Genomic DNA, 25,963 nt, shown 5'->3' on the forward strand with positions numbered 1-25,963 from the left:
AAACCGGTGGTTATTCCGTCGTTCTCTGCAGCGATGTCCGGAATTTGGCGGATGAATGAAAGGGTTTTGATCCGTGAAGAGGAGGGGGGGATCTTCGTGTTCCAGTTCAAGGAGCAGGAAGTGAAGCACCGAGTTCTTCATGGCGGCCCGTGGTATTACAGCAATTCTATGTTACTGCTTGCAGATTATGACGGTCTTAGGGCTCCGTCAGAGGTCCCTCTGCATTTTCTGGAGGAGTGGGTGGCGGTGACTGGTCTGCGAGTTGCCATGAGCAACGAGCGGGCTCTTACTCGGATTGGCAACTTAATGGGTACTTTTGTGAGGGTTGATCAAGTGGCGCTGCAAAGGAAGGAAGCCACCCAAAGGATCAGGCTGATCTTTGATGTGCGTCACCGTGTCTGGGCTCGGCGTACGGTCTGCTTCACGCCAGAGGTCTCGGTGGCACTTGAATTCCGATTTGAGAAATGTCGTGGGATCTGTAAGGGATGTGGCTTTTTCACCCATGGCGGAGGTAAGTGTGATCAGAAGCTGGTGAAGGAGGCGGCTGTGAAGGAGCCGAGTTTGGTTTTGTAGAAGGTGGTGGCTCTGTCATCGTCAAATGCTACGGAGGAAACCCGGTCGGTGTCCCTCGCTGGTGTGGTACCACCGGCGTCCGGTTGGGAGGATTTGGATCTGGCGCCGGCTTCTCCTGCCTTGCAGGTTGAGGAAACGAAGCATGCGGCGGGGACGAAGATGGCCAGCCCTTGTTTTTCGGCCGGAAATCCTAATTTCAAATTAGGGTTGACTGCCGGGCCAGGTTTGACTACTGGTGTTGGGCAGAATGTCGTGGGGCCTGCGTTGCTGGGTTTGCCTAGCGCTGTGGGTTTGGACTCTGGATCAGCTGGGCTGGAAGTAGGGGTTGCTGGCCTTTTTGGACACCCATCAAAGGTGTTGGGTGTGAGGAGGCTTCGTGAGGAGGAGTGGCTCGAGGATGGGAAGCAGGCAAAGCTTTCTGATGGCTTAGTCGAGGTCCCAATTACGGATGGAAAGCTACCGAAGAAGAAGGGCAGACCCCGTGGGCATCGAAACAAGCCTAAGGTTGTCTCTACATCTACTTCAAGGGTGGATGCTGGGGGACAGCCTGCTGGGTAGGTCTTATCTCAAGTGGGTTAGGGCTGCAGGCCTACACTGTCCTTACTGAAGCTCTGGCTATGATGTTTGCGGAGACGTACACCAATGGGTCTTAGGCGTTAATGCTTCGTCATGGTTGCTTTGTTCCGGGTTGTGTAGGCTTGTGATTTTTTTTTTTGTTTCTTTGTTTTGCACTTTGTTCCCTAGTCCTATTCTTGTCCATTTTTGGATTAGGAAGTGTTAGGGAGCCTTTATTTTTCTTGCAGTTCCTTTAGGTTTTTAGTTTGTTGGCTAGGAGTCTTGGCTGTTTTGTTGCAGTCTATATTGTGCCTCATCTTGTACTATGAGTGGTTTCTTGTAACCCTCTAGCTTGATGCAGTGACGTCGTTAATTTATTGGAACAAGATTCCATTCCCCTAAAAAAAAAAAAATAATAACTAGAAAAAGTGTTTTGATGATCAGGTACCTAGCTTATTATATTATTATTTTTGAATCAAATCCAAACCCAAAGGGTGGGGGGCAATATATTCATCTAAAACCAGAATAGGCCGTTATATACCTTTCTGCTGCCATTCTACAGACAGACAAGAAGGTAGTGGTAGTACCCACGTACAGTGGTACATAGAAATAGACGTACCTAGCTTATTATATAGGTATAATATAGAGACTTTCAACCTAATAAACATGGTCAACTCGCAATGATAGAGTACCTAAGAAAGATTTTAACATCAACCTGATTCTAATAAATAGGTTGATATGAAAATTTCTAGAAATCAAGTTAGCTAAACATACCTGTCTAAATGTCTAATCTTTATGTTGTAATTAAAAAAAAAATACAATCTATTAGTTGGGTTAAAAACTTTAAACTTCTACTTTTAGGTTAGGTTGCAAGTAAAACAGAAATTTACTTTTAAAATAGAAAGTTTAAATTATCAAAAAGTAAATATCACATTCACTTAAATCTATATAACTTTTGAATTCAGAAAATTATGTAAAAAAAGATCCATAATTCTAGCAATCATGATGAATTTAATGAAAATTGCAATAATAATGGGACCAAAAAAAAAGATCTACAATTAAGGTATTTAAAGATGATGTTAATTTTGCTAGTTGACTTATATTTGTCAGATTTAAATTATGGCAATTTGTGTAATTCTTTGAAAATGAAATCTAATATTTTATCCTAGTTGACAATAATTGGGTGTAGATTGAAAAGAAATAATAGGTGAATTTTTTCCATTAAATTTTCTAGAAATTGGGTGTATAATGAAATGCCCTGATCTTAATATGCCTGAGAACATGGTATACGTTGATTAATGAAAGAAGCCATACCTTACACAAGCGCTTCGAGAAGGCGTACCTACAACCTTCTCCATAAATCGTTATTCAGAAGGTTAATAATTGGTTTAGCTAATAATGATTTTACTAGTAAAAATTTGTAGCTAAATGACTTGAAAATGTGGGTTTACTTAGGTAATGATCCTTTCTGATAACCTCATTGAGTTGGGGTTTTCAAATAGTACTGCAAAGATTTTGATAGAGTTAACATTTAATGGTTTTGTGAATTGAGTAAAGAATTAAGGAAGGAGCAAAAAGACAAAAAAAAATTTGGGTGGAGAAGATTAAAATTAATGCTATTCAATGAAAATTAAATAGCATTTATATTTAATTAAGGAAAAATGTCAATTTACCCAAATTTGAGCTACATTAACCCAATTTGTCCAAACTTCTTATAGGATTGCTCACTTACCCAATAAATTACATAATTTTTGCCCCAATACCCAATTAAGTTATTTTTTATTATTTTTTGGGACAATTTTGCCCTCTCTCCCTTTGTCACTTAGAGAGAGACTTCGCTGGCCGCTGGAATCCGGTCATCCACCGCGGGAATTTGGTGATCGGTGACCCCCGTGTCCAGTTTTATTCCCCCCGCCCCCAAAAAAAATACCCATTAAACTTTTTATTACCCCCAATAAATTTTTATTGATAAATTTTTTACTACCCCGCAATAAAAATTTATTGGGATTTATTGAGGGGTAATAAAGTCTTGGGCGACCTCTTTGAGAACCTCCGGCTGGTAACCGGTGACTGGATTCCGGCGAAGTCTCCAATGATTTTTTAATTATTTGGAGGGCAAACTTTATCTTTTTATATTTAAATGGGATAAGTGAGCACATAAATATTTTAGTGGGTAGGAGCGGTATTTGTTGGGCTCAAATTAGGTGAATAGTCAAGAACCTAAGATTACAAACTGTTGTTGCCTTGTGGGGTGGATAGGGGATTTTTTTTTTCTTTGACAGTAAAAAACAGGAATAAATTACCCAAAAAACACATAATAGAGAGTGAAAAGCAAATTTGGGCGGAAATTGTAGCAGCATAGCATTGATGGGTTTGGCGAGATTTGGGCGTCCGAAGGGAGCAGCAGAAGGGCAGTTGAGCCCCAACCTGTTCGTCGCCAACTGTGGGCCCGCCGTGGGACTATCCCACGACGCCATTGCTTCGGCGTTTGGGGCCTTCGGTCAAGTCAAAGGCGTCTACGCCGCCGACGACACCGGTGCTCGTGTCGTTGTCTCCTTTGCTGAAGAGGCCTCTGCCCAGAACGCCTTGAATGCGTTGCATGGCCGCCCTTGTGCTCACCTCGGGGGTCGTACCTTGCACATTCGCTATTCTGTTCTTCAACCCACTTCACTGGTGAGTTTGGGTTTCCATTACTTCATCAAAGTTTGATTCTTTCTATGGTGTTATTGGATTGTGTTTAGCGAAATGTAGTGTTTTTTTTTTTTTGCTTGAGGCCAAGTTTGGTTTTCGATTAGCTCATCAAAGTTTGATTCTTTTTATGATATAATTGGATTGCGTTGAGTAAATGTAGTGTTTTTGCTTGAGGGCAAGTTGGGTAATCGATTAGTTCGTCAAAGCTTGATTCTTTTTATGATATGATTGGATTGTGTTTAGTGAAATGTAGTGTTTTTTGCTTGACGGCAAGTTTGGTTTTCGATTACTTCATCAAAGTTTGATTCTTTTTATGATATGATTGGATTGTGTTTAGTGAAATGTAGTGTTTTTTGCTTGAGGGCAGTAGGAGATAGTTTTTTATCCTATGGAAGAAATGTGCATCGTATCATATTGTTTGTAATTTTAATGCTATGACTTGCATGTCAATGCAGAAAGTTGTGATTGGATTGATTACTAGGTCTATTCGAAGAATGGTTCTGGCTCCAGGATAATTTACTTTTTTTGAAACTTGTAGGAGGCTGTTTATTTCATCTTTTCTAGAATCAATAAATCTTCATATGGAAACTTTTGTCGGTACTTCTTTATTTTGGATAGATGAATTGAGTTCTGTGGTGAGTGTATGTTCTTCAGTTTCTTCTCACGTTTATAAGTATCATGTCTTTCAGGGTCGAGTCAATGACTCTGTGGAAGTATCTTTACTGGATTCTGAGTTGAATATTCCTGGCCTTTACTTATTCCACGATTTTGTCACGGCTGAAGAAGAGGAGGTATTTGTTTCTTGTATATGTTTCACTAAGTTATATATGTTATTCAGAATCTATGTATATCTTACTTTGGTTTCTTTAGGAGCTCCTTGCAGCAGTTGATGAAAGGCCTTGGAAAAATCTTGCAAAAAGAAGGGTTCAGCATTATGGCTATGAATTTTGTTATGAGGTAAGATTCAAATACTCCAGACTTTTTATTAGTTTGTCATCAGCTACATTTTGAATATACACAAGCATTTTGTTGGGACAGAATCACACCAATTTAAATTAGTTACATAACATCTGAAAACTAGTCATTACAATTAACATGTACTCATCCTATATATTGGGGAGGGCGGAAGCTGTTCCTAATACTTAAATGGAATTCTATAGTCTAGGCTGCGGTTGCATGAGAATTCATACTTGAAACAGCGCAAAATCTTAGTGACATGTATCAAAATTTTGACAATACAATGACATAGTACATGTGAAGATGACTTGTGGATTTCTTTACTTCACTCTGTACTTCCATGAGTTTCTCCATCTTGGATGAAATAGAGCAATAACTTGGAAATTGGTTGAAAGATTAGGGACATTTGTGGAAAGTCAGATATTTCCTTGGATGTTGCTGACATTGTGCCTATAAAGAAGACTTAGAAATTTTATCCTGTCAATTGCATAAAAAAATTTCTTACTTTATTGGAAGTACAAGATCAGAAATTAATCATGTGCTTGGGGTTATGCACTCTTGATCTGGTAACAGATGTTTCTCAATATTTCCAAACTCTCTTATCAACCATAAACTATGAAACAAGTTGTCTCTTATGAAGGGAGAGAAGTGACAATGGAATGCCAAAGTGAACTTTGGTTCTTCCCTTTTTCGTTTTTTGTTCGTTTTGAATATTTTGTTAGCCTTCTGTCACTTTTCTATTTCTAAAGGGTTACCAGATATAGGATGATCCTCTTATTTTAGGAGTATGAATGACTATCCAAGCCTTCTGTATGATTCAATCTTCATACTTCTTTGGCAGACGAGGAATGTTGATTCTAAGAAGAATTTAGGTTCATTTCCAGCATTTGTTCCCCCTATACTTGAAAGAATATCTATGCTTCCGAAGCGCGAGGATGTTGAAACTATAGCTTTGGACCAATTAACGGTGAGCAATTGTGCTTCTCTACGCTTTATTCTGAATAATTCTGTCAATCGAGAATGTAAATCTTACTTTTTAGTTAATTTATATAATGAGATAAAACAAGATCCTTGTAAGTGGGAGGTCGTGAGTTCGACTCACAATAGGCTAGTTGCTATACCTGAGTTGTTGATTTGATCAAAAAAAAAAAAAAACAAGATCTTTATTATCTAGTATTTTATTTACCAATATGTCTTTAGATGATGATTTATTGTATCTGATCTTGCTATTAGTTTTATGTTAGGATGAGATAAAACAAGATCGCTGTTATCTATTCATTGTTAGTTACTATATGTCTACAGATGATGAATTATTGGATCATGAATCCATCATCCATGATATACATTTAAGACTGAAGAAAGATTGTTATATTATTATTACAGGTTAATGAGTATCCACCTGGGGTGGGCTTGTCCCCACATATTGATACTCATTCTGCTTTTGAGGGATTAATTTTCAGCCTTTCGTTAGCAGGGCCTTGCATCATGGAGTTCAGAAGATACTTTGAAGGTGACCGGCCACCTAGAACTTCCTCAAGTATTGATATCGAAACAGAAAATTCTGAAAACAATTCAAATTTCTTAAGGAGGGCTGTATATCTCCCCCCTCGGTCTTTGTTACTATTATCTGGAGAGGCACGCTATGCTTGGCATCACTACATTCCACATCATAAGGTATATTTCATGGTTTATGAATCATCAACTCGTTGTGTCCTGAGTTTGTTCTACTTATTGCCTAAACTGTTTTACATGCTGTAAGAATATGTTGAAACTGTTAATCATGTTTAGTCATACATGGCATCAACATTAATTACACACATACCTACTCTTTCTTGCACTAATTGAGCATTGTTATTCTCTATCCATTATGCCAACAGTTCAATACTACTTGTTTGACAGGTTGACAAGGTAAAAGACAGTGTGATCAGAAGAGGCTCAAGGAGGGTGTCTTTCACATTTCGTAAGGTGCATATTTTTGATGTTTGTTTATATTTGCCTGTCAATGTGGAGATTCTTATTTGATGTCATCATGGTTATGCTACACATGCGTCCTTAAAGATGATTTACAGGAAAAAGAAAAAAAAAACCAACTTATGCAGTATCTTGAGAACGTTGCACTGTTACGTATGATATCCTAATTGCTCATGTAATTTCTTGGTGTTTGGAACATGATTCAAGAAGCTTGAATTTTTTTATTTCTTCTGAAAAAACACAAGCATAAATTTTTAACTAGGTAATTCGGTTTAATTAATCTGAGCCTGGTTTGAAATCTTGAAAAGTTCATTAGCTGATTAAATCTCACTGAAAGGGTGAAGTTGATCATGTTCTCATAAGAAACAATCTGCATATTTAACTCTCCTTCCAATTGATTTAATTGAATTAGGACTTCAATATGATCGGATATGGATTCTTTGTAGGATTATGATTCTCAACAAGATCCTCTTATTATCTTTCTATGCTCTATTATTCTGATATGTAAAACATAGTTGTGGGTTTAGGGATTAGTTTGGTAATCAAGTTGAAGCCTACATGGATGTTGATTTTGACATAATCACCATTACCAAATTTTCTTCCAGCATGGTATCACAGACTATGCTCCCAACTGCAAGGAGAAAAATGGGCGACTTCTCTGTGTACTAGCCATATATTTCATTTTATCTTGCTCGGATCTTGTGTAGATATTGTCTCATGAGTGTTTGAGTTAGATTTTCAACATGATGAGAGTTGGACATCTAGTCTCCAGCTTGAGGCGAAGTGTCGTTCATGGAGGCTGGTTCATTTAGCTTTATAGTTGATCATGAGGAATAAGTTTGAATGAGGCCTGTTAGCTTGCATTTTGGTTTTGGTGCAAATGATTCAATTAGCTTATTTCCAGGATCGTAAAGAGATCAGATTTATGTCTTCAAGTGGCGTCGGTATCCCAGTCGTATCTTTTTTTTGTCTCATTGGGATTATTTCAAGTTTGATTTTTAGAACATTGGGAGTTTTCAATAACTTTTCTCCAGCTTGAAAGGGATTGTCATTAATAGAGGCTGATTTATTTAGGTACGTAGTTGATCATTATGGGTGCCTAAATTGAGAGAGAGAGAGAGTCATTAATAGAGGCTGATTTATTTAGGTACGTAGTTGATCATTATGGGTGCCTAAATAGAGAGAGAGAGAGAGAGAGAGAGAGAGAGAGTTTTCAATCTTGTCTTTCAATATCTTTTCTCGAGCTTGAAAGGGATTGTCATTAATTGAGGCTGATTTATTTAGGTACGTAGTTGATCATTATGGGTGCCTAAATTCAGACGGACGGACAGCTGATTTATTATTTTTTTTTGAAATTTTTTTTTTGAAAGATGGGCTGGCGCGGCTGCCCTCAAGCCTTGATTAATGAAACTGTTGAATACAAGGGGGGGACATTGAGCCTAAACCCCTGATCACAATAAGCATAGTGGTTAATCATTTTTTTGTGTGTTGGCTACATTATGATATGATTGAGGTTTCAGTTACCCTACTTTCAGGGTAATCTCTGGAGCAGATTTATTAGTGCGTCTCCTATATGAAACCAAATGATCCTAGACATATGTAATTCAAAAGATAATACTATGATTAAAACTTCCTTCCAACACTACTCATCCTAGATTTTATGGACTACTATGATAATGTTCGGCAGTTTTGCAATAACAGGAGGCACTATTACACACAGTGGCACCTATCTTTGCCAGTGTTTACATGCAGTAGCAACCAACCCATTGTACTAACTAGAAATCTCAAAGTTAGCATACATAACTTAAAAGTTGTATACATCAATCTTCTGTCTTTCTCTAGTTTTTTTGGTAATAAAGAGGGCCTATGTCCTTCTGAGAAGGACGAGAGTTCCACTCTCGTATTGGGTATGAGGCTAAATTCCCTCTACCACTAGATCTACTGCCAAACCTTTTCTGTGCCTGGTACACAGCAAGTTCTGCTATGAGATAAAGCAGTAGCTTGGTGTACAGAAACTATTTCCTGGGCCAAGTGATTCATTGAGATTAAGATGACTGAAAATGCTGCAAGAGTGGATGAATCTGTGGTTCTAGAGCTTCAACTGAATTATTTGCTTCTATTGAGTACACTGAAAAGCAGCCGTGCGTATAGTGCTTCCAGTCCTTCCGTTGTTTTCTGAGCCTCCTCCTATGTTCATAGTAGTTGCATTATGAACTAACTGCTTGGTGCCTCAAGATAGTCACATGCTTGGCCATTGTCTCTTCTATGCTTTCTAGTAATTGATTTTATCAAGGTATACTAACTACCTTCATGCTTTTGCAGGTCAGAACAACTCCTTGCCAATGTGAATTTCCACAATACTGTGATTCTCAGAGATAAAAAGGGCATGTTGATTGGAGTTATCGGTGCTTTTAATCTCGTCATCATTATTGGAGATGGTTGGCGTGGAGATATTTCATTAGGTGGATTTCATTCTTTGATCTTCTAAGACATGACTCGGCTGTTGAAGTTTTAGAGTTGGTTGCTCAGACCTTGTAGGGAGGATTTTAGTGACTGAAAAGTCATTTACCAACTTTATTGGATTAAACCGTGGTGGGTGAAATGGCAATCAAGTTACTTGCTGGTCTTCGGAGTAAAATGCCATTGGAAATGGAATGAAATATAGGTTTCTTATTGATAGAGATGTGTGTATCCTATTTTGTATGTTATTTTGTTGTAGTTAGAACTTTGTAGTGGAGCCTCCAGAGTTTAGTATTATGATCAATATTATACAAGTAGTGAGAGGAGAAGAAATAGTTTTGCCAATATATGCAATATGAACAAAGTGAACATAACTCGTTCTTGTAAAAGATTTACCAGTGTTTTAAAGAAAATTAGTCTTTCACTCAAGGAACATAAAACTGATTCTGTGGGGAATTCCAAAAGTACTCTTTATTCCCCATTCCCACTAGATCCTTAAAAGTCTCAACGTCTTAGTGTGTATTTGTCCTTTGCATTATAATTTGTACTCCTCGACGAAACCTTACTTGTGTTTGCATCGTGAACTGACACCCACTTGTAAGTCCTCTTGTTGCTCGATACCCTCAATAATGATACCAAATTTTTTTTTTTTTTGGATAGAATAATGATACCAAAATTTGAAAACATATCATTTAGTGTAATTTTAAAAACCATGAGTTTTGCCCTCTTGTGGGGATAAACGTATCTATTCTAAAAGTTTGTCTACGGTATACATCAAGTAAACAAACTCGATATATATATGTATTGGCTTCATCAATTGATAGACTTATTCTAATTTGGAGCTAATCTACGATGACAGGGAGTTGGTCTGTTGTTTTAGGGAGTTAATTTACATTTGATGTATCAATACGTTAATGTATTCTAAAATTTTCTTTGTTCTAGAGCTATCAAGAGAAATTTTATTCACACATATACCAAATTACTTAATGCACACCCCCATTTTTTAAAACTTTTTTTAATACATTTTTACCCCTTTTTGATTTTAATGCTAGAGATCCCAAATTTTTTTACCAAACTTACATACCAAATGACATGGCAACTAAAAGGCCTGCTCACCTAAAGGGACAGTTTTTAACATATCATCACTTCGTAATTTCCACTTGTCTTCAATAATTGCCTTTAGTTTGTATTATTATTATTTTCTTAAAAAATAAAAAACATTATTTTGAAAACCTAAAGCCACCATTACTAGTACATTCCCAGGTAATTAATCCACTTGATTTAGAAGGAGACTAAAATTTCCTTGAAGTGATTGAAAACCATCAAAGAAATCTAAAGAAGAAAATCTCTCTTTCTAAAGAATTCATAGAGCTAGGTCTCACCATTGCAATACCCAGTGAGATTAGTCTCCTTTTAGATTTAATTATCCCAAATGTGGTTTTCACGTTATCTCTTCCTATTGGAGGCAATCCAAATTGAGGAGTACGTTGTATCAAAGATGGATGATGATGGCTTGTGATTGTAGGGTTGAGTATTGGATTGTGGGGAATTTGATTATTTGATTGCAGGGCATATTTAGTTCTTCATCTTCTTCATTTGGACAATTAGAGATTTAATTCACATTATTATTTCTAATAATTTTTTCCTTGAAGACTTAATTTTCATTAATACACATAGGAAATTATCTAGTCACAAGTGATTACAAGGTAGTTGTCATGTCATTTGGGATACAATTTGGGTATAATAATTTGGGATCCCTAGCACTGCTCTTTTGATTTTTTTGAAATAAGCACTGCTCTTTTGATAAAGATGAACAAAAAGAAAACTTCAAAAAAACAAAAACAAAGTAAAGAAAATAAAAACTTTGACCTAGAACTGGAGATGATTAGGACGACCAAGATCCTACATTCAATAATAACACAACTAATTTATCCATGCACTCAACAAACTTCTCATACTCTATTCAAGTTTTTTTTTTTATGGATTTGATTGGTTGAAATAACAAATTCAATCTGAATATTAAGCTTTTGATTTTCTCTACATATTTAGGACTCCAAGTGGTCTACGGTCTGCAAGCGTCCTGGTGATTTCAACTTTCTCATGGTACATTACTTAATTGAAAATCTTGGAGGTTAATTGAATGGGAAATTAATATTTAAAAAAAAAAAATCTTCTCTCACTTTGTCTCCATTGATTGTTTGCTGAGTTTCATTTGATTGCCAATTTCCTTCGATTTGATTTCACTTGGAGGATGGTGGTATGGGTCATAGAGGTGAGACCGTGAGAAATAGGGTGCAAGATTGAGGAGCAGCTTGCTTGGGTTCAATCTGGCAGAAGGAAGAAGAAGATGGATTTAAGGAGTGTGTATTAAGTAAAATAAAGAGGGCATAAGAGGAAGTTTGGGGAAAAAATTTGGACAAAAAAATTTATGAGGTGTGTATTAAGTATATAGGGGTGTATGTATAAAATTTCTCAGCTACAAATTGTTGCTGTATACTATTTAATTTGCTTGTGAACTAATTCATCCTTATTTTCATTTTCTTTTTGTACCTTTTTTGTCATTAACTCAATTTATATTCCCCAATGCAAAATGGTTCTTGGAGTTTTTGTTCTTGATTCTTTATGGGGACAATATACAAATAATCCCCGATTGAGCACACAAAAGTGCAGACAACTTCTGTAAATGCATCTAATTCTTGGTTATATTAGATTGCACACCTTAATTTGATTTTTGTTTTGCACATACAGCTACACAGGAGAAAGGAAACAATTGGTACGTAGTACTGCAAGTTTGGTATATTACTTTACATGTAGAATAAAGTAACGAGCAAGATACCTATATGGAAGGTACACACAGTATAAGAATTAGCTATATAAAATGTTAAAGAAATAATCACACAAATGCTTTAGAACTAGGAAAGGAAGATACCAAAACCTTCCCTACCAATTAGAACTAAGAACCTCTTCATGTTATTTCCTCGTTTCTTTCCCAAACTGCCTCATCCCAAAACTCATAACTTACTCCCATCATAAAAACTGGCAAAATACCCAGAAACCACTCTTGCCCTATGTTACCAGTATTAGATTTAGTCCTCAATGCCGAGAAAACTAATCCATGGTCCACAGAGAGGCACACACCCTTTGGTTTGGCTTGCAGCCATCATCTGTACCATCATCTCCATTGCTGTGATCATTGCGGGCATCGTGGTTTTCGTGGGCTACATGGTCATCCACCCCAGGGTACCCTTTATCAAGGTCACCACAGCACACCTTGACAAGTTCGAAAGCGACGCGACGAGCCTGCTAGACACTGCAATCACCATTGTTGTGAGGGCTGAGAACGACAACACCAAGGCGCATGCAAGCTTCTCGGACACGAGCTTCACTCTCAGCTTCCAAGGGATGAACATAGCAAAGTTGGTGGCGTACCCTTTTGAGGTGAGGAAGAATAGTTCTGTGGATTTTAACTATGTGGTGGAGTCCTCGTCCATACCATTGAGTTCTGAGCAGGTGGATCAAGTGGACAATTCTTTGAAGAGAGATAGAATCAGTTTCGATTTGAAGGGGAATGTTAGAGCAAGGTGGAGAGTATGGCTACTTGGATCAATTAAGTTCTGGGGTCATTTGAACTGTCGACTTAACTTTCATGCATTCAATGGGAGCTACATATACTCACCTTGTAGCTCCAGGGCTAAGTAATTAATTTGTTCATCATTTAGTCATTTTTATTATGATATTCTTAAACAACTTTCACTTAATTTATGTACACAAGTGAGATTGAGGTCGAGGTTGAGAGTCTCCTCCATAGCTGTGTTCGTAAGTATCTGTTCTTGTTCCTCTTCTTCAATCTTGCTCATTTTATCTCCTACTCCATTTCTTTTCGCGTTCAGCATTAGCGCGATAAAGCTAATTGACATACGTGATTTTCGCACACATGTAATTATCATATTTTTGTACTTATGTCTAAAATCTGACATTCAAAATAAATAAATAAATAAAAATAAAAGGAAACATGTCATGTTGAAAAGGGGATGGAAACTTTGATTAGATATAGTTTCTTCATGGTTAAGTATAATTTCTATAATCTCTTAAACTATCGGTGTTATTGTGATCGTCGAGATCAATTATGGCCACAAGAGCACAAAACACATTTGAAGTTCTTTAGCCAAAAAGAAAAAAAAAAAAAAACTTTTAGACGAAGCTTTCGTTTGTGCAATGAATCGGTCCCATGACCATGGCAATCGTGCAAATTAAGCATGAAATGAAGCTAAAAGAGCCACCTAGACGCAACTAGAGATCCCAAAAAATAATGGCCCATAAAGGAAGAAGTTCCTTTTTCTTTTTTGTGCTTTTCTTATTGTCTTTTAGTTCTTGGTCTATTCTTCAATGCGTTACTAAGAATTTATTTTCAATGTGAACCTAGATCTGATTACGATATCTCATCGTAGTATTCATAACTAAATTCGTGTTTTTTCTAGTTACTGTTTTCGTTTCGGAACAAGTACCATCATGATCAATTATAAAGGTGCCAAATTCATCCAAACTAGATCCATGATAAAGTTATGGATACGTCCACAAAACCGGAAGGCACTTGTGCATTCAAAGTACGTATAAGTATCAAATTACCAACATTTCCAAAATACACACCGACTTGCGGTCAAAGTACCTTTTTATATTATTTTTTTATTTTATTTTAAAAATAAGGGATTAGACAATATTAGTTCCTCGGAGGCAGACAATGTAGGGAGCAAGTCCCACCCTCAATCCCTAAGGAGAAGGGTCTGCCACACTCTGGGAACCCACCCCCCATCCCCTTAAATTATTAAAATAGAATAAGAAATACAAAGTAGTTGGGGGGACAAAACCAAAACCCAACCTGAGAAAAGAAGATACAAGCCCTTCTTGCAAAGAACAAGCAAACCAAGCAAAAAACAAATTAAAAGACAAAAAAACAAAGACAAACAAAAAACCATCACCGAAATCTATAATAAACCATAGAAGACAGGTCGAGTCCATAATGACCAGCAATAAAGGATGGAGGGTCATCCCACCAGCTATAACCCGCATTGAGCGCACCATGATTAGCAAGAGCATCAGCTACAGTGTTCCCCTCCCGGAAAGTATGAGAGACTCTAAAATGGATCATACGGGTGAAAGACAGACAATTAGACCATGCCCTCCGTAGCCTCCATGGAACTAACTTTGGATTCTTGGAATACTGAACCACAAGCATAGAGTCGGTTTCGAACCAAATGTGAGTCCAAGTCTTAACCCAAGCAATCCTCAAAGCCTCAATAATTGCTAACACTTCCGCATCAATTGCACTGAGAGTCTCCACTTTTTTAGCAAAAGCTCCTCTAAACTGACCCTCATGATCTCTAAATATCCCCCAAATCCAGCTGTGCTATTGCCTCGAAAAGAACCATCTGTATTCACCTTCAACCAAAACATTTGGGGGGGGGGGGGGGGGAGAGATCCATTGTACTGGGGTATATTTTGGAGCCTTTACAGTCAAGGATGAAAGACCTAGCACCGCGAATAGGCCTTGCATTCTCAAAGGGTTAAAGCATGGCATAAAGTGAATGGAGGCAGATTCTTTCAAAGAAATTAGAAACCAATGCTTGAAACGTGCTAAGTTAAAAGTACCCTCATGAAATCGGATTTTGTTTCTCTCCGACCATATGCACCACAGGGCATTGCAAAAAGCAAAACTCCATAGAGATTTTGAAGCACTAGTCATCCCATTTAGAAAATCTGGGGAGAGAAGATCAGCAAGAGATGTACCCGGCAAAATACTCTTGCGGAAAAAAGAAGCAAGCCAGCTCCAAAAAACATGGATTAAATCGCACTCATAGAAAAGATGATTTAAAGACTCACCTTGTATTCGGCAAATAGAGCACTGAGAGCAGAGAGAAATACCCCTTCTGGCTAACAAGTCATCAGTTAAAATCCTCTTTTTTAAAACATTCCAAGTCACTAGGCTCTTGTGGGGCTGTAAAGCCTTATTCCAAATCAACTTGCACCAGGTTATGAAAGGTCTAGGTGGCGAGAGAAACATGAAAGCATCCTTGGTTGTTAAAATTCCAGCTGCATTAGAAGGCCAGATGACTTGGTCCCCCTCATTTTCCAGAGGCAACACCACATTAGAAATTCTTGAAGCAAGATCTGGAAAGAAAAAAGAAAAAATAGGAGGAATTGCCCATTGCCTATTTTTAATAAACTCACTAACTCTGGATGGCATAAGGGACTGCACCACTGGCGTGATCTAATGAATGGAAGAAATTGAAGCACCCAACCAATTGTCCGAACAGAAAGAAATTCTGCTACCATCTCCCACCAACCGCTGGAGATTAGAGTAGAAAGAATCCCATAATTTTTTAAGACCAGGCCACACTGAGGATCGTTGATAATACTGAATAGGGAGCAAATCATGAGAAAAGAATTGCTCTCTCAGGAGGGCTGCTGAAGGGGATGAGCCATTGACTATGTTCCAACAATTCTTTGGGAGCAAAGCCCGGTTAAAATGAAATAAATTCTTTAAACCCAAACCTCCTTGCTCAAGCGGAAGACAACATGTATCCCAAGCAATAAGTGCTGAGCCTTTCTTTAGGGGGTCACCAGACCAGAAAAAATTCCGTGTCCATTGCTGCACCTTCAAAAGAAGAGACCGGGGCCAAGTATAAACTTGAAAGCTAAGTAAGAGCTGACTGTGAATAACAGAAGAAATTAGCTGAAGTCTGGCAGCCTGTGAGAGTTGTTTACCCTTCCAAGAAGAGAGTTTACATCTTACTTTGTCTGCAATGGTTCTGAAATAGGATGGCTTCGGACACCCTTTATAGATAGGGACACCGAGATAGGTGAAGGGCAATGAACCTTCTCTGATGCCCAAAACATGCTGGATGTAAACTCTGCGCCGCTAAGCATATTTTCCCAATAAAACAGATGATTTACTCTTGTTCACAACCTGACCCGAATTAATTGCATATTCATCCGAGAATTTCACAAAAGCACGAAGACCACGTGGGTTGCTTTGCATGAATACCATTACATCATCAGCAAATAGTACATGAGAAGGAGGCCGTACCTTTCTTGGAGCTGCAATGGGGGAGATTTTGCCCTTTGAGACCAACCTTGATAAACCTCGACTTAAAACCTCTTCTGCTAAACAAAACAGAAGCAGCGAAAGAGGGTCACATTGTCTGACGCCCCTTGAGCATTGAAAGAAACCACATGAATTGCCATTTATTAAAACTGACAACCAAGCAGACTTAAGAGTATTATGAATCCAGCTGATAAATAATGAATCAAACCCAAAAGCTTGAAGAACTCGTAGTAAAAGACCCCAATCTAATGTGTCAAAAGCCTTGCTGATATCTAGTTTGATAGCAATATTACCCCATTTACCATTTCTATCCAGAAGGTTCACACATTCAGATGTAAGAATAATTGGGTCCACTATTGAACGACCCTTGATAAAACTACTTTGGTTGGAGGAAACAATCCTGGAAGTAACCAACCCAAGTCTGTCAGCTAAAATTTTCGTGATTACTTTGAAAATGAAATTCGCCAGTGCAATGGGACGATAATCTAAGATACTATCAGCTTCTTCCTTCTTAGGTACCAAAATGATTAAGCTGGAGTTGAAATGGGGGAGAATAAAACCATTGTAAAAAAAAACTATGTACCGCAGCAATTACCTCCAAGGCTACCACTTCCCAGCATTCTTGGAAGAAAATGCCTCCAAATCCATCAGGACCTGGCGCACTGGAACCATCTAAATTCAACACTGCTTTATGAATCTCCTCTGCTGTTGGCTTAGAGGTAAGACTCAAATTCTCTGCCTCAGTTACTAGAGTCGGAATTGTGCGTGCCACTAGCCCTGTGTCAATGATACTAGAGTCCCTACTGAATAAGGTCTCAAAATGATCTACCACTTGGGATGCAATCTGATCCTGACTATGAAATACTTGTGACCCTACTTTAATTGATGTCATAGTTTTATGAACTCGACGAATCTTCACCATATTATGTAAAAAAGTAGTATTTCGATCCCCTTCAATTAACCAACGAACATGCGCTTTGCTTCTCAGGAAAGATTTTTGCATTGATAAGTCTGTTTGGTAATTCAAGGTGGCCATGTCTTCATGTCTGAGTCTGGCCTCCGAAGGCCCCAAATTTGAAATCTCCTGCTGTATACTATCTAGCACTGCTCTAGAGGCCTTAACTCGCAGATTAATGTCACCAAAAGAATCGGTGTTCCAAACCTTCAGCATAGCTTTAAGAGCTTTCAGTTTAGTTGAAAGGATATACATTGGACAACCGTAAACTACTTTATTGGTCCAAAACTCTCTGACCATTGCAAGGAAACCTGGATGCTTAAACTACATACCTTGAAATCGGAAAGGAGCATGAGGAACAAAAGCCAATCGAGAACAAGAAACCATGATGGGATAATGATCAGAAGAAGCCTTTGTAAGTAGACGACACTCAAATGTTGCCCATGCCTCAAACCAGTCTGAATTACCAAAAGGTCTGTCAAGCCTAACATCAGTTCTGCCATTTGACCAGGTATAGTACACTCCTTTAGTGTCGATATTCAACATGCCACAGGAAGTGCACATTTGTTGGAAGTCCCGACAAGCAATTGCATTAGGAACTCTCCCTCCCCGTTTCTCATGCGCACCAAGAACACAATTAAAATCACCCAGCATCAACCACGGCCCTTGAATTCTATTTTGATGAATATCAGATAAATCGTGCTAGAGTTTACGGCGACCCTGAATGGTAGTTTTGGCATAAATTGCTGTAACGGTACAGTGTACACCATCCAGAGAACAAGATACCGTTATTTGCTTATCAGTTGCAGAGAGCAGAACATGCCTAACATCAATAGGACACAACAACCAAAGATTGGGAGCTTGTGACCGCCGATCATTAGTAGCACATAAATTAAGATTCAAATATTTCCAGAGAGAACTGGGAAGTACTTCAGGGACCATAAAAGGTTCAGAAATAAAAACTAAGAAAGGCTTATATATACGTACCAAATTTTTTAAAGCCTGATGTGTGTCTTCATTTGCAAAGCCCCGACCATTCCAGAATAGAACATTCATTGATAAAGTTTTTGTTTTGCTCCCTTGTAGAGAGCACACACGGACTGTGGTTTACGTGTTGCTGCCTTAGGCTTTGTAGCCACTTTAAGCAGTTTTTTTATTTTTCTTGGAGATGACTGGAGTGAACTCTCCCTCCTCCAATTCTATCGTGTTAACACCAGCTGAACTCACTTCATCTGAGGAATTACTCACTTGTTCTGTTCCCGGCAAAGGTTTTTGAAAACCTGGAGGCACACTAAGTGAGGAGGAAGTCTGAACTTCTTCCACTTGCTGCATTGGAATATCCTCCGTTTGAGCCCCTATGAATACTGTAGCTGATGCAATGTCCAGCCCAGTCTTTTCTGGGACTTGAGTATGATCTAGAACATGACCAATGGGAAGTTGGTCGGATGATTGAACCACAGCCTTCATGGAGGGAGCAATGTGCCCTGGGTTCGTTAATGGAATGTCAACCTCTACTGGAGGTGTCTCAAGTACAGTAGCGTTGTCAGGCCTTGATGTCATCACAGGTTCTAGTGATTGATCCGGACGTTGCGTTGGTGAGGAATGTACAGTAGCTTGGGCTAAGACATGATTTCTGCGAGATCTCGGCTTGCGATGCTTGCGGCCAGAGCGTACCATGGATCGCCCACGCTCCTTTTGGACACATGGAACAGCGTCCTCACTCACCACAGCTCGATAAGAAGTAGCTACATGGCCAACAATCCCACATTTACTGCAAATCACCGGCACAGACTCGAATTCAACTCCAATGACTACCACTTCACCATTAGCTCCAGTGACTCTGAGTTTATCCGGAGGAGATTGTGAAAAGTCCACATCCACAAAGATTCTGGCATACAAACCAATAGTACGATTTTTTGTACGGGGATCCAGTTTCAATGGCGTACCAACTCTTGAGGCAATTTCGAAGAGGGTTTGTTAATCCCAAAAGGCAAAACCCAAGTCCCAAAAACGAACCCAGACTTATGCAAAGGTATTCTTATAGATCGAAGGTGAGAAAGATGGTGTCCACTTGATAAGTCTGAGCATTCCGTTCTGCAGATGAACTGAACCCATTGCCCATACCCGCTGCATATAAGCTAGGGTTTTAAACTGAAGCATGAAAAACCCTTTTCCAAGCGGCGCAACAGTCCATTCATTCAGGGAGGACCAACCCTTTTTCAGTTGTTGGATCAGATCCGGTGTCTTGATAGGTGAAGTTACACGACCCACCAAGTTGTTTTTGCAACTCTCAAGCCCTCAGAGGAACGGCTCTTCCGAAATTCTGATGGAGATTATTCCCTCCTCCACGAAGGGAGTAGGCAGAGTGTCAATTGCAAAAGGAAGGGGAGAGGCATCAGAGAGAGCAGCTGCATAAGAGATTCTTGGAGTTTTAGGGCTGATAGCAGCTGCCATTTTTCTGTATGGTTAGTTTCAAAAGTTCCAAAAAGATCAACATATGGAATATACTTGCGGTCAAAGTACTTGATTCATACTCTTATTCATAAACCAACATCTCACTATATTCAAACTCGAATGTTTTTTTTTGGAGAAAATATGTTTTTTTTTTGTTCCAACAACTTCTTTATACCTATATATATTTTAGAGAAAGTGAAGAGAGAATAAATTTTTTTATATATATTCAAAGTCAAGCTCATACTTCTTCAGGAGGCGGCGAGGCAATGGGGTGATGACGATGGTGTTTGCCGGCAGCGGAAATGGTTGTCTGTACTCTGTAGTGCTTGATAGCTGTTGGGGGAAGTGGTGTATGGGTCGGGCCCCTGACTTTGGTCCTTGTTGTCGTTTGGTTTTAATTAGGGTTTTTTGTTTGGTTTGGTCAGGTTTAATATGTCCCTACTCTTCTGAGCTAGGGTTGGTCTCCTACTCTTTTGAGTTAGGAATTGGTCTAGGTGTTATGCCATGTAAATGGTGTCATTCCCGAGGACGAGGATGATTTTGTTCAACTCTGGTTTACTTTTGTTGTCGATTTGCTGATAAGCTATCCTTTACACGTGGTCTAGCACCTTTGGACACGGTGTTGAAGAGGACGCTATCTTCTTGGCGGTTGATTACGAGCTTTTATTGGAATTTTTGGGTTTATATGCTCAAAGTAGCCTTGGAAGTAGGCGTTTGGTGGTTAGAGTTTGGGCCCTTTGGCCTGATGGTCTCTGTAACCACGGTTTCTTGGTGTGTTGGTTCATGTCCCCCCCAATGTAAGCTTTGTTGATTAAATGGTTATTTTCTTTTCTCAAAAAAAGAAGAAGAAGCTCATACTTCTTATTCTGAGGATTTGTTTAGTAAAGAATATCACTTACTTTCCCAACTTGAACTCCTTTTTAAAGAAGAAGAACTATTTTGGGCTCAGAGAGCCAAAACTAAATGGCTTCAGTTAGGGGATAAAAATAAAATTTATTTCACATGCAGGCAACCATTAAGAAGAAGAGGAATAAAATCTTAAGAATCAGAGATGACATAGATAATTGGACTAATAATCAAGATCAGATTGCTTCTATTCTCATTAGTTCCTTTAAAAAACGTTTTACTACCTCTATTAGTCCATCTAAAGAAGCGATGACATCTTTCCTTTCTTTTAATGATCCTTGCATCTCTGATCAAGATAATAGAAATCTAATGGCTCCTGTTGTAATGGAGGAAGTTTATCAAGTTGTTCATAGTATTGGACCCTTGAAAACACTTGGACCAGATGGTCTACATGCAGCCTTCTACCATTTCTATTGGAATCAGGTAAGAGAACCTTTGTTCAAACTTTTGTCAGATTTTTTCACACATAATATTGATCTTTCCCTGATTAATAGAACTAACATATTTCTTATCCCAAAGACTGAGAATCCTGAAACTGTTAATCATTACAGGCCTATTAGTTTGTGTAATGTTGCTTATAAGGTCATTACGAAAATTATGATTTCTAGATTACGACCCTTGCTAGAAAAATGTATTTCTAATAATCAAGGGGCTTTTGCGCCAGGGAAATCAATTCATGACAATATACTTATTGCGCATGAACTCTTTTCATCTTTCAATAAGAAAAAAAGGCAAGGTAGGCTATATGGCCATTAAAATAGATCTTGAGAAGGCTTATGATTTCCTAAATTGGGATTACTTATTAGCTTGTTTGAAGGCTTTTGGTTTTCGGGATAAATGGATTCGTTTAATTCAAACTAGCTTGCTTAAACACTGTCTCTTATTCTATTTTTCTTAATGGATGTCCTCAAGGAGACTTTAAACCAAATCGAGGCATTCGACAAGTAGATCCTCTTTCTCCTTATTTATTTATTATTGCCATGGAACCTTTCATAAGAACTCTTAATCATCTTACTACTAGCTCTAGAAATCAGGTTGGGATTTTAACATCTTCACATGGTTTCAAAGTTTCTAACCTTATATTTGCCGATGATTGCCTTATTTTTGCTAAGGCTACTCATTCAGTTGCTAAGAATATTCTTAATACTTTAAGTATTTTTTTTTGAAGCTTCAGGCCAACAAATAAATTATCATAAATCAACTATTTATTTTTCTAATAATATTTCTGCCTCAATAAAGAGAGATATCTCTAATTGTCTTGGAATTAAACAGAAGTCGTCTATTGGTAAATACTTGGGAGTTCAGAATATTGTTTGTTGGAAGGACCCTCTGAATATGAATGATCTTATTGTTAAGGTGCAGAAGAAACTTGTAGGATGGAAGTCTCATACTCTTTCAAGGGCAGGTAAGTTAACTCTTTTAAAAGCTAATCTGTATGGAATGCCAAATCACATTATGTCGTGTTTTAAATGCCCAAAATCCCTTACTGATCGATTAAATAAGGAATTTAGATCATTCTTTTGGGGTAATTCACATCCTCATGTTGATTGGAATCAAGTTTGTTTACCTAAGTCAAATGGTGATCTAGGCATTAGACAACCTCATATTTTTAATAAAGTTGCCCTTGCTAAACTCGGATGGAAAATTTTAACTCAACTAGATAATTGGTGTGTGTAGCTAGTTACTCAGAAATATCTTAAGCATAGACACTTTCTTGTTGCCGAGAAAAAAAATCTCAAATGCTTTAGCTTGAAAAGGTATTTTGGATGCTAGAGATATTCTAACTGAAGGAATGAGATGGATAGTTAGTCATGGCTGTTCTATTTTATTCTAGTCTTTTAATTGGGTAGTGCATTTTCCTTTATTTTTACTGATTCCAGAACATCAAAGATGCCACATAGATTGGTCTCTTACAATTGATAATTTTATACAGTACATGTCTTGGAATAAGAATGCTCTTTTAAATATTCTTCCTCAAGATATTGTTAATGAAATTGTAGCTCTTCCTTTGCCTATTCATCCTATTCCAAATACTTTTGTTTAGGGACCTTCAGGTTTAGGTAAATTTACTATTAAAAGTGCATCTTGGATTCAGACCCAGTAGATTCCTAATCATTCTAGAACATCGCTTTAAAATAAGATGTGGAAGTTAAATATCCCCCCTAAAGTAAAATTTTTTGCTTGGACTTTACTTAGGAATGGTCTTAAAACTAAAGATAGAGTTTCCAGTTATAATCAGCATATTTCGCCAATTTGTTCTCTTTGCTCTAATGATGTTGAATAAGTTGATCACATATTCATGCATTGCTAGTTTGCAATACAGGTTTGGTCTAGAACTCTTACTCTCAAGCCTTTTAATTGGAATAATTCTTTCATTTCTTGGATTGAGTATATAAGTAATGCTGTTGAGTACATCTTTCTTCCATATTAATGATTGTTTGGTCGATTTGAAACGCTAGGAATAAGTTAATTTTCCAGAATTTACGTATTACTCCTCATCAATGTTCCTGTCAGGCTGTATTGTTGGGTTCAAATTATGTTTCAGCAAATCCTAAGAACATGAATCCCAAAGTTTCTAAATATTTTCATATTAACTAACACAAATCAAGTTAAATTAAACTTTGATGGGTTTGTTAGAAATGAAAATGCTACTGTTGCATATGTTATTAGGAATGCGGATGACAATCCTTTATTTGCTGCAAACAGGAAGTTGGGGAAGACTAATGCTCTTGTTACAGAAGCAACTGCTTTATGGGATGATTTACACACTGCTGTTCTTCATCAACATAATCATATTTCAGTTGAAGGTGATTTCAAGCTGCTTGTTGACTGTATTCAAGGAAGATGGGTCGTTCCATGGCGAATTAAGCTTTTGGTCCAAGATATAAGGCAGTTGGCTCAACAATTCGATTCGATCGTTATCAGGCATATTTATCGGGAAGCAAATTTTGTCGCAGATCATCTAGCTTCTATGGCTCATAGTTCTCATAGTACTTCTGTTTGGTTCATGTTTACCCCTTGATGTGTCCCCAGCGTTCCATTTGGATCAGCTGGGAGGGGGTGTTAGTAGAGGTTTTGTCCTTTAGTTACTTGTATTTATTTTCTGTCATCGAAAAAAAACTCTAAAATTATAGGGAATCACATTTTTGGAAGGTTTTATTTTAGGGGAAATGATCATTTACCAAATTTCAACAACAAAATTGCCCACTTGCTCCACCAACAGTTTTTTAACCCCATTTACCCAAAACACTCTAAGGGATTATTTCCCTACTACCCAATTAATTCTTTTTATTTATTTTTGGGACTTTTTTGCCCTCTTCTTCTTTCTCACTTAGAGAGAAAAGTCATCCTCCACCTTGCTGTGCTCCGGTGACTAGTGGCCGGCAGCGGACTTCGGCGACCAATGATTAAAATCCGGCGATCGATTACTGGAATCCGACGACCAGTTACGGGAATCCGGTCACCATTCCAGCGTCTGATTTTATTACCCCCCAATAATACCCAGTAATCATATTATTGCCCCCCAATAAACATATTATTTCCCCCCAGTAACAAGTTTATTAGGGATCAATAATTAATGAAAAATGAAGATGTTTACAATTTTGAAAGTCTTTATAGGTTTATCCAAATAAATAATCTTATTATTGCCCAATAATCTTATTATTGGCCCTTAATAATTGTATTATTGACCCGCAATAGACATATATAACTCCTCAATAAAACCTTTTTTTTTCATTCTTCTTTCTTCTTTCCTCCTTTATAGAAGCTCACAGTATACCCAAAATAAAATAAAATAAAAAGTGCTCTGGGCACCCACCAAAGTGTGAGACCGACTCTTTTTTCGCCGGTGCTTCCCCAGCAACGATTTGGAGGCTGGGGTATTTGGGACGAGGGGATCGGTGGGATGGTAGAGCAGAGAGTGAATCACACCCAAGCCCTCGCAAGAATCCGAATCAAACTCACCGGCCACCGAGTCCGCGCTCCTCAAGTCCTTCGATCCGTTGCGGAGTCCGACTCCACCATCAACAGTTTGCCACCGGCGTTAATGATCTGGTCCGCGTTGAGTTCAGGGCTGTCGGCGGCGTAGAGTGGCGTCGTGGGTTCGGGGGTGAACTGGAGTTGATGGGATCGTAGTGACATTGTTTGGCTCGGCGCAATCTGACCCGATAAGGGTTGGATCCGATTGGAATTTTTTGATCTGCGTCTGGGCTTTTGATTCCGGCATGGGGAAGGAAATGATTGGAGAGGGTGACGTTTTTCCTCTACGCAGTGGGGATGGAATGAGGTGGACGACGATCCGGCGAGGAGAGAAGGAAAGTCTCCGGTGAGGGGGGAGGAGAGAGAGAATAGATCGAAGAGGGGGGAGGGAGAGAGAGAGAGAGAGAGATGTAATTTATTAATTAAAATAGGGGCAAAACTGTCAATGGATGTTAGATTGGGTAAATGGGGTTTAAAAACTCTTAGTGGAGTAGGTGGGCAATTTTTAAGCTGAAAATGGGTAAGTGGTCACGGCCCCTTTATTTTATTCTCTCTTCTCCTCTTCAAATTATATTAATTTTATCATTAATTATTTGATTATATTTTTTCAAGTTCTAAAAATATTATCACACTTAATAGTTAATAATAAATTTCAGAGAACATGATAGAGAATCTGTTGGAATCACGGAATAAAAATTCATAGAGTTTTAACTTTTGAGTCCATATAATAGAGATTGTATAGAGAACCTATTAGAGATGCTCTAAGACCCAATTTTAGGCGAGTAGATTGCAGCCCCTGAAATGAGCATACAAGTTCAAGTATAAATAGCAGCCTCAAATGGTGAAATTATGCGAACTTATGTTATGTAAGAGACTCTCTCTCTCTCTCCTGCTACCCTAGCTGTCAAGGCTGGACCTCAATTTTTCCAACTCCCTTGTTCTGATCTCCTCTTCCCCTCGTTCTTTCCTCTTATCCTCCCTAGATCACTCACAACTTCATCTTATATCTCTCTGTCTATTATATTCATTTCCAACCCATGTTTCTATTGGGACTGTACCTTTATTTATTTATATATTTTTTTTGGATGCCCTTTTAGCCTCTCACTTCCTGTCAATCAAAATTATAGCGGTCAATGACATTGCCGCCTGAATGGTGGTAAAGCTGTCTATCTTGGGCGATCGAGCTCCATCATAACTTGATGTGGAAGAGGATAAGGGGGCTGACATCTTCATTGTTGCACGGCTGGTATCAAAGGATTAGGCGGTGCTCCACCCATATAGGTTTATGTCGATTATCTCCAATATCTTGCCGATTTCTTGGAAGGTGGTTATACTAGAACAACCCAATGGGCGATTTCTCT

General features: G+C 38.3%; 3 protein-coding genes across 4 annotated transcripts; all 3 read left to right on the forward strand.

The window, feature by feature from the left end:
- Positions 1–33: 33 nt before the first annotated feature.
- On the forward strand, positions 34–573 carry LOC112177789. Its single transcript, XM_024316044.1, has one exon. It carries the CDS (start codon positions 34–36, stop codon positions 571–573), a length of 540 nt encoding a protein of 179 aa, XP_024171812.1.
- Positions 574–3,435: 2,862 nt separating this feature from the next.
- Positions 3,436–9,636, forward strand: LOC112175228 (alkylated DNA repair protein ALKBH8 homolog). Of its 2 annotated transcripts, XR_005802623.1 has the most exons (8): positions 3,436–3,801; positions 4,509–4,610; positions 4,690–4,776; positions 5,618–5,743; positions 6,160–6,450; positions 6,676–6,741; positions 7,353–8,888; positions 9,070–9,636. XR_005802623.1 is itself a non-coding variant. In XM_024312885.2 (7 exons), the coding sequence occupies exons 1-7, from the start codon at positions 3,496–3,498 to the stop codon at positions 9,124–9,126; spliced, it is 1,035 nt and encodes a 344-aa protein (XP_024168653.1). In that variant the 5' UTR covers positions 3,437–3,495; the 3' UTR covers positions 9,127–9,636. The 2 variants fall into 2 exon arrangements, 1 of the variants encoding a protein (XP_024168653.1); XM_024312885.2 differs by lacking the exon at positions 7,353–8,888 and having other exon boundaries at positions 3,437–3,801.
- A 2,457-nt stretch (positions 9,637–12,093) lies between these two features.
- On the forward strand, positions 12,094–12,994 carry LOC112179886. Its single transcript, XM_024318378.2, has one exon. It carries the CDS (start codon positions 12,304–12,306, stop codon positions 12,904–12,906), a length of 603 nt encoding a protein of 200 aa, XP_024174146.1. The 5' UTR covers positions 12,094–12,303; the 3' UTR covers positions 12,907–12,994.
- Positions 12,995–25,963: the final 12,969 nt, after the last annotated feature.

The sequence above is a fragment of the Rosa chinensis genome, chromosome 7 (genome assembly GCF_002994745.2).
Source record: "Rosa chinensis cultivar Old Blush chromosome 7, RchiOBHm-V2, whole genome shotgun sequence".
Classification (NCBI taxonomy): domain Eukaryota; kingdom Viridiplantae; phylum Streptophyta; class Magnoliopsida; order Rosales; family Rosaceae; genus Rosa; species Rosa chinensis.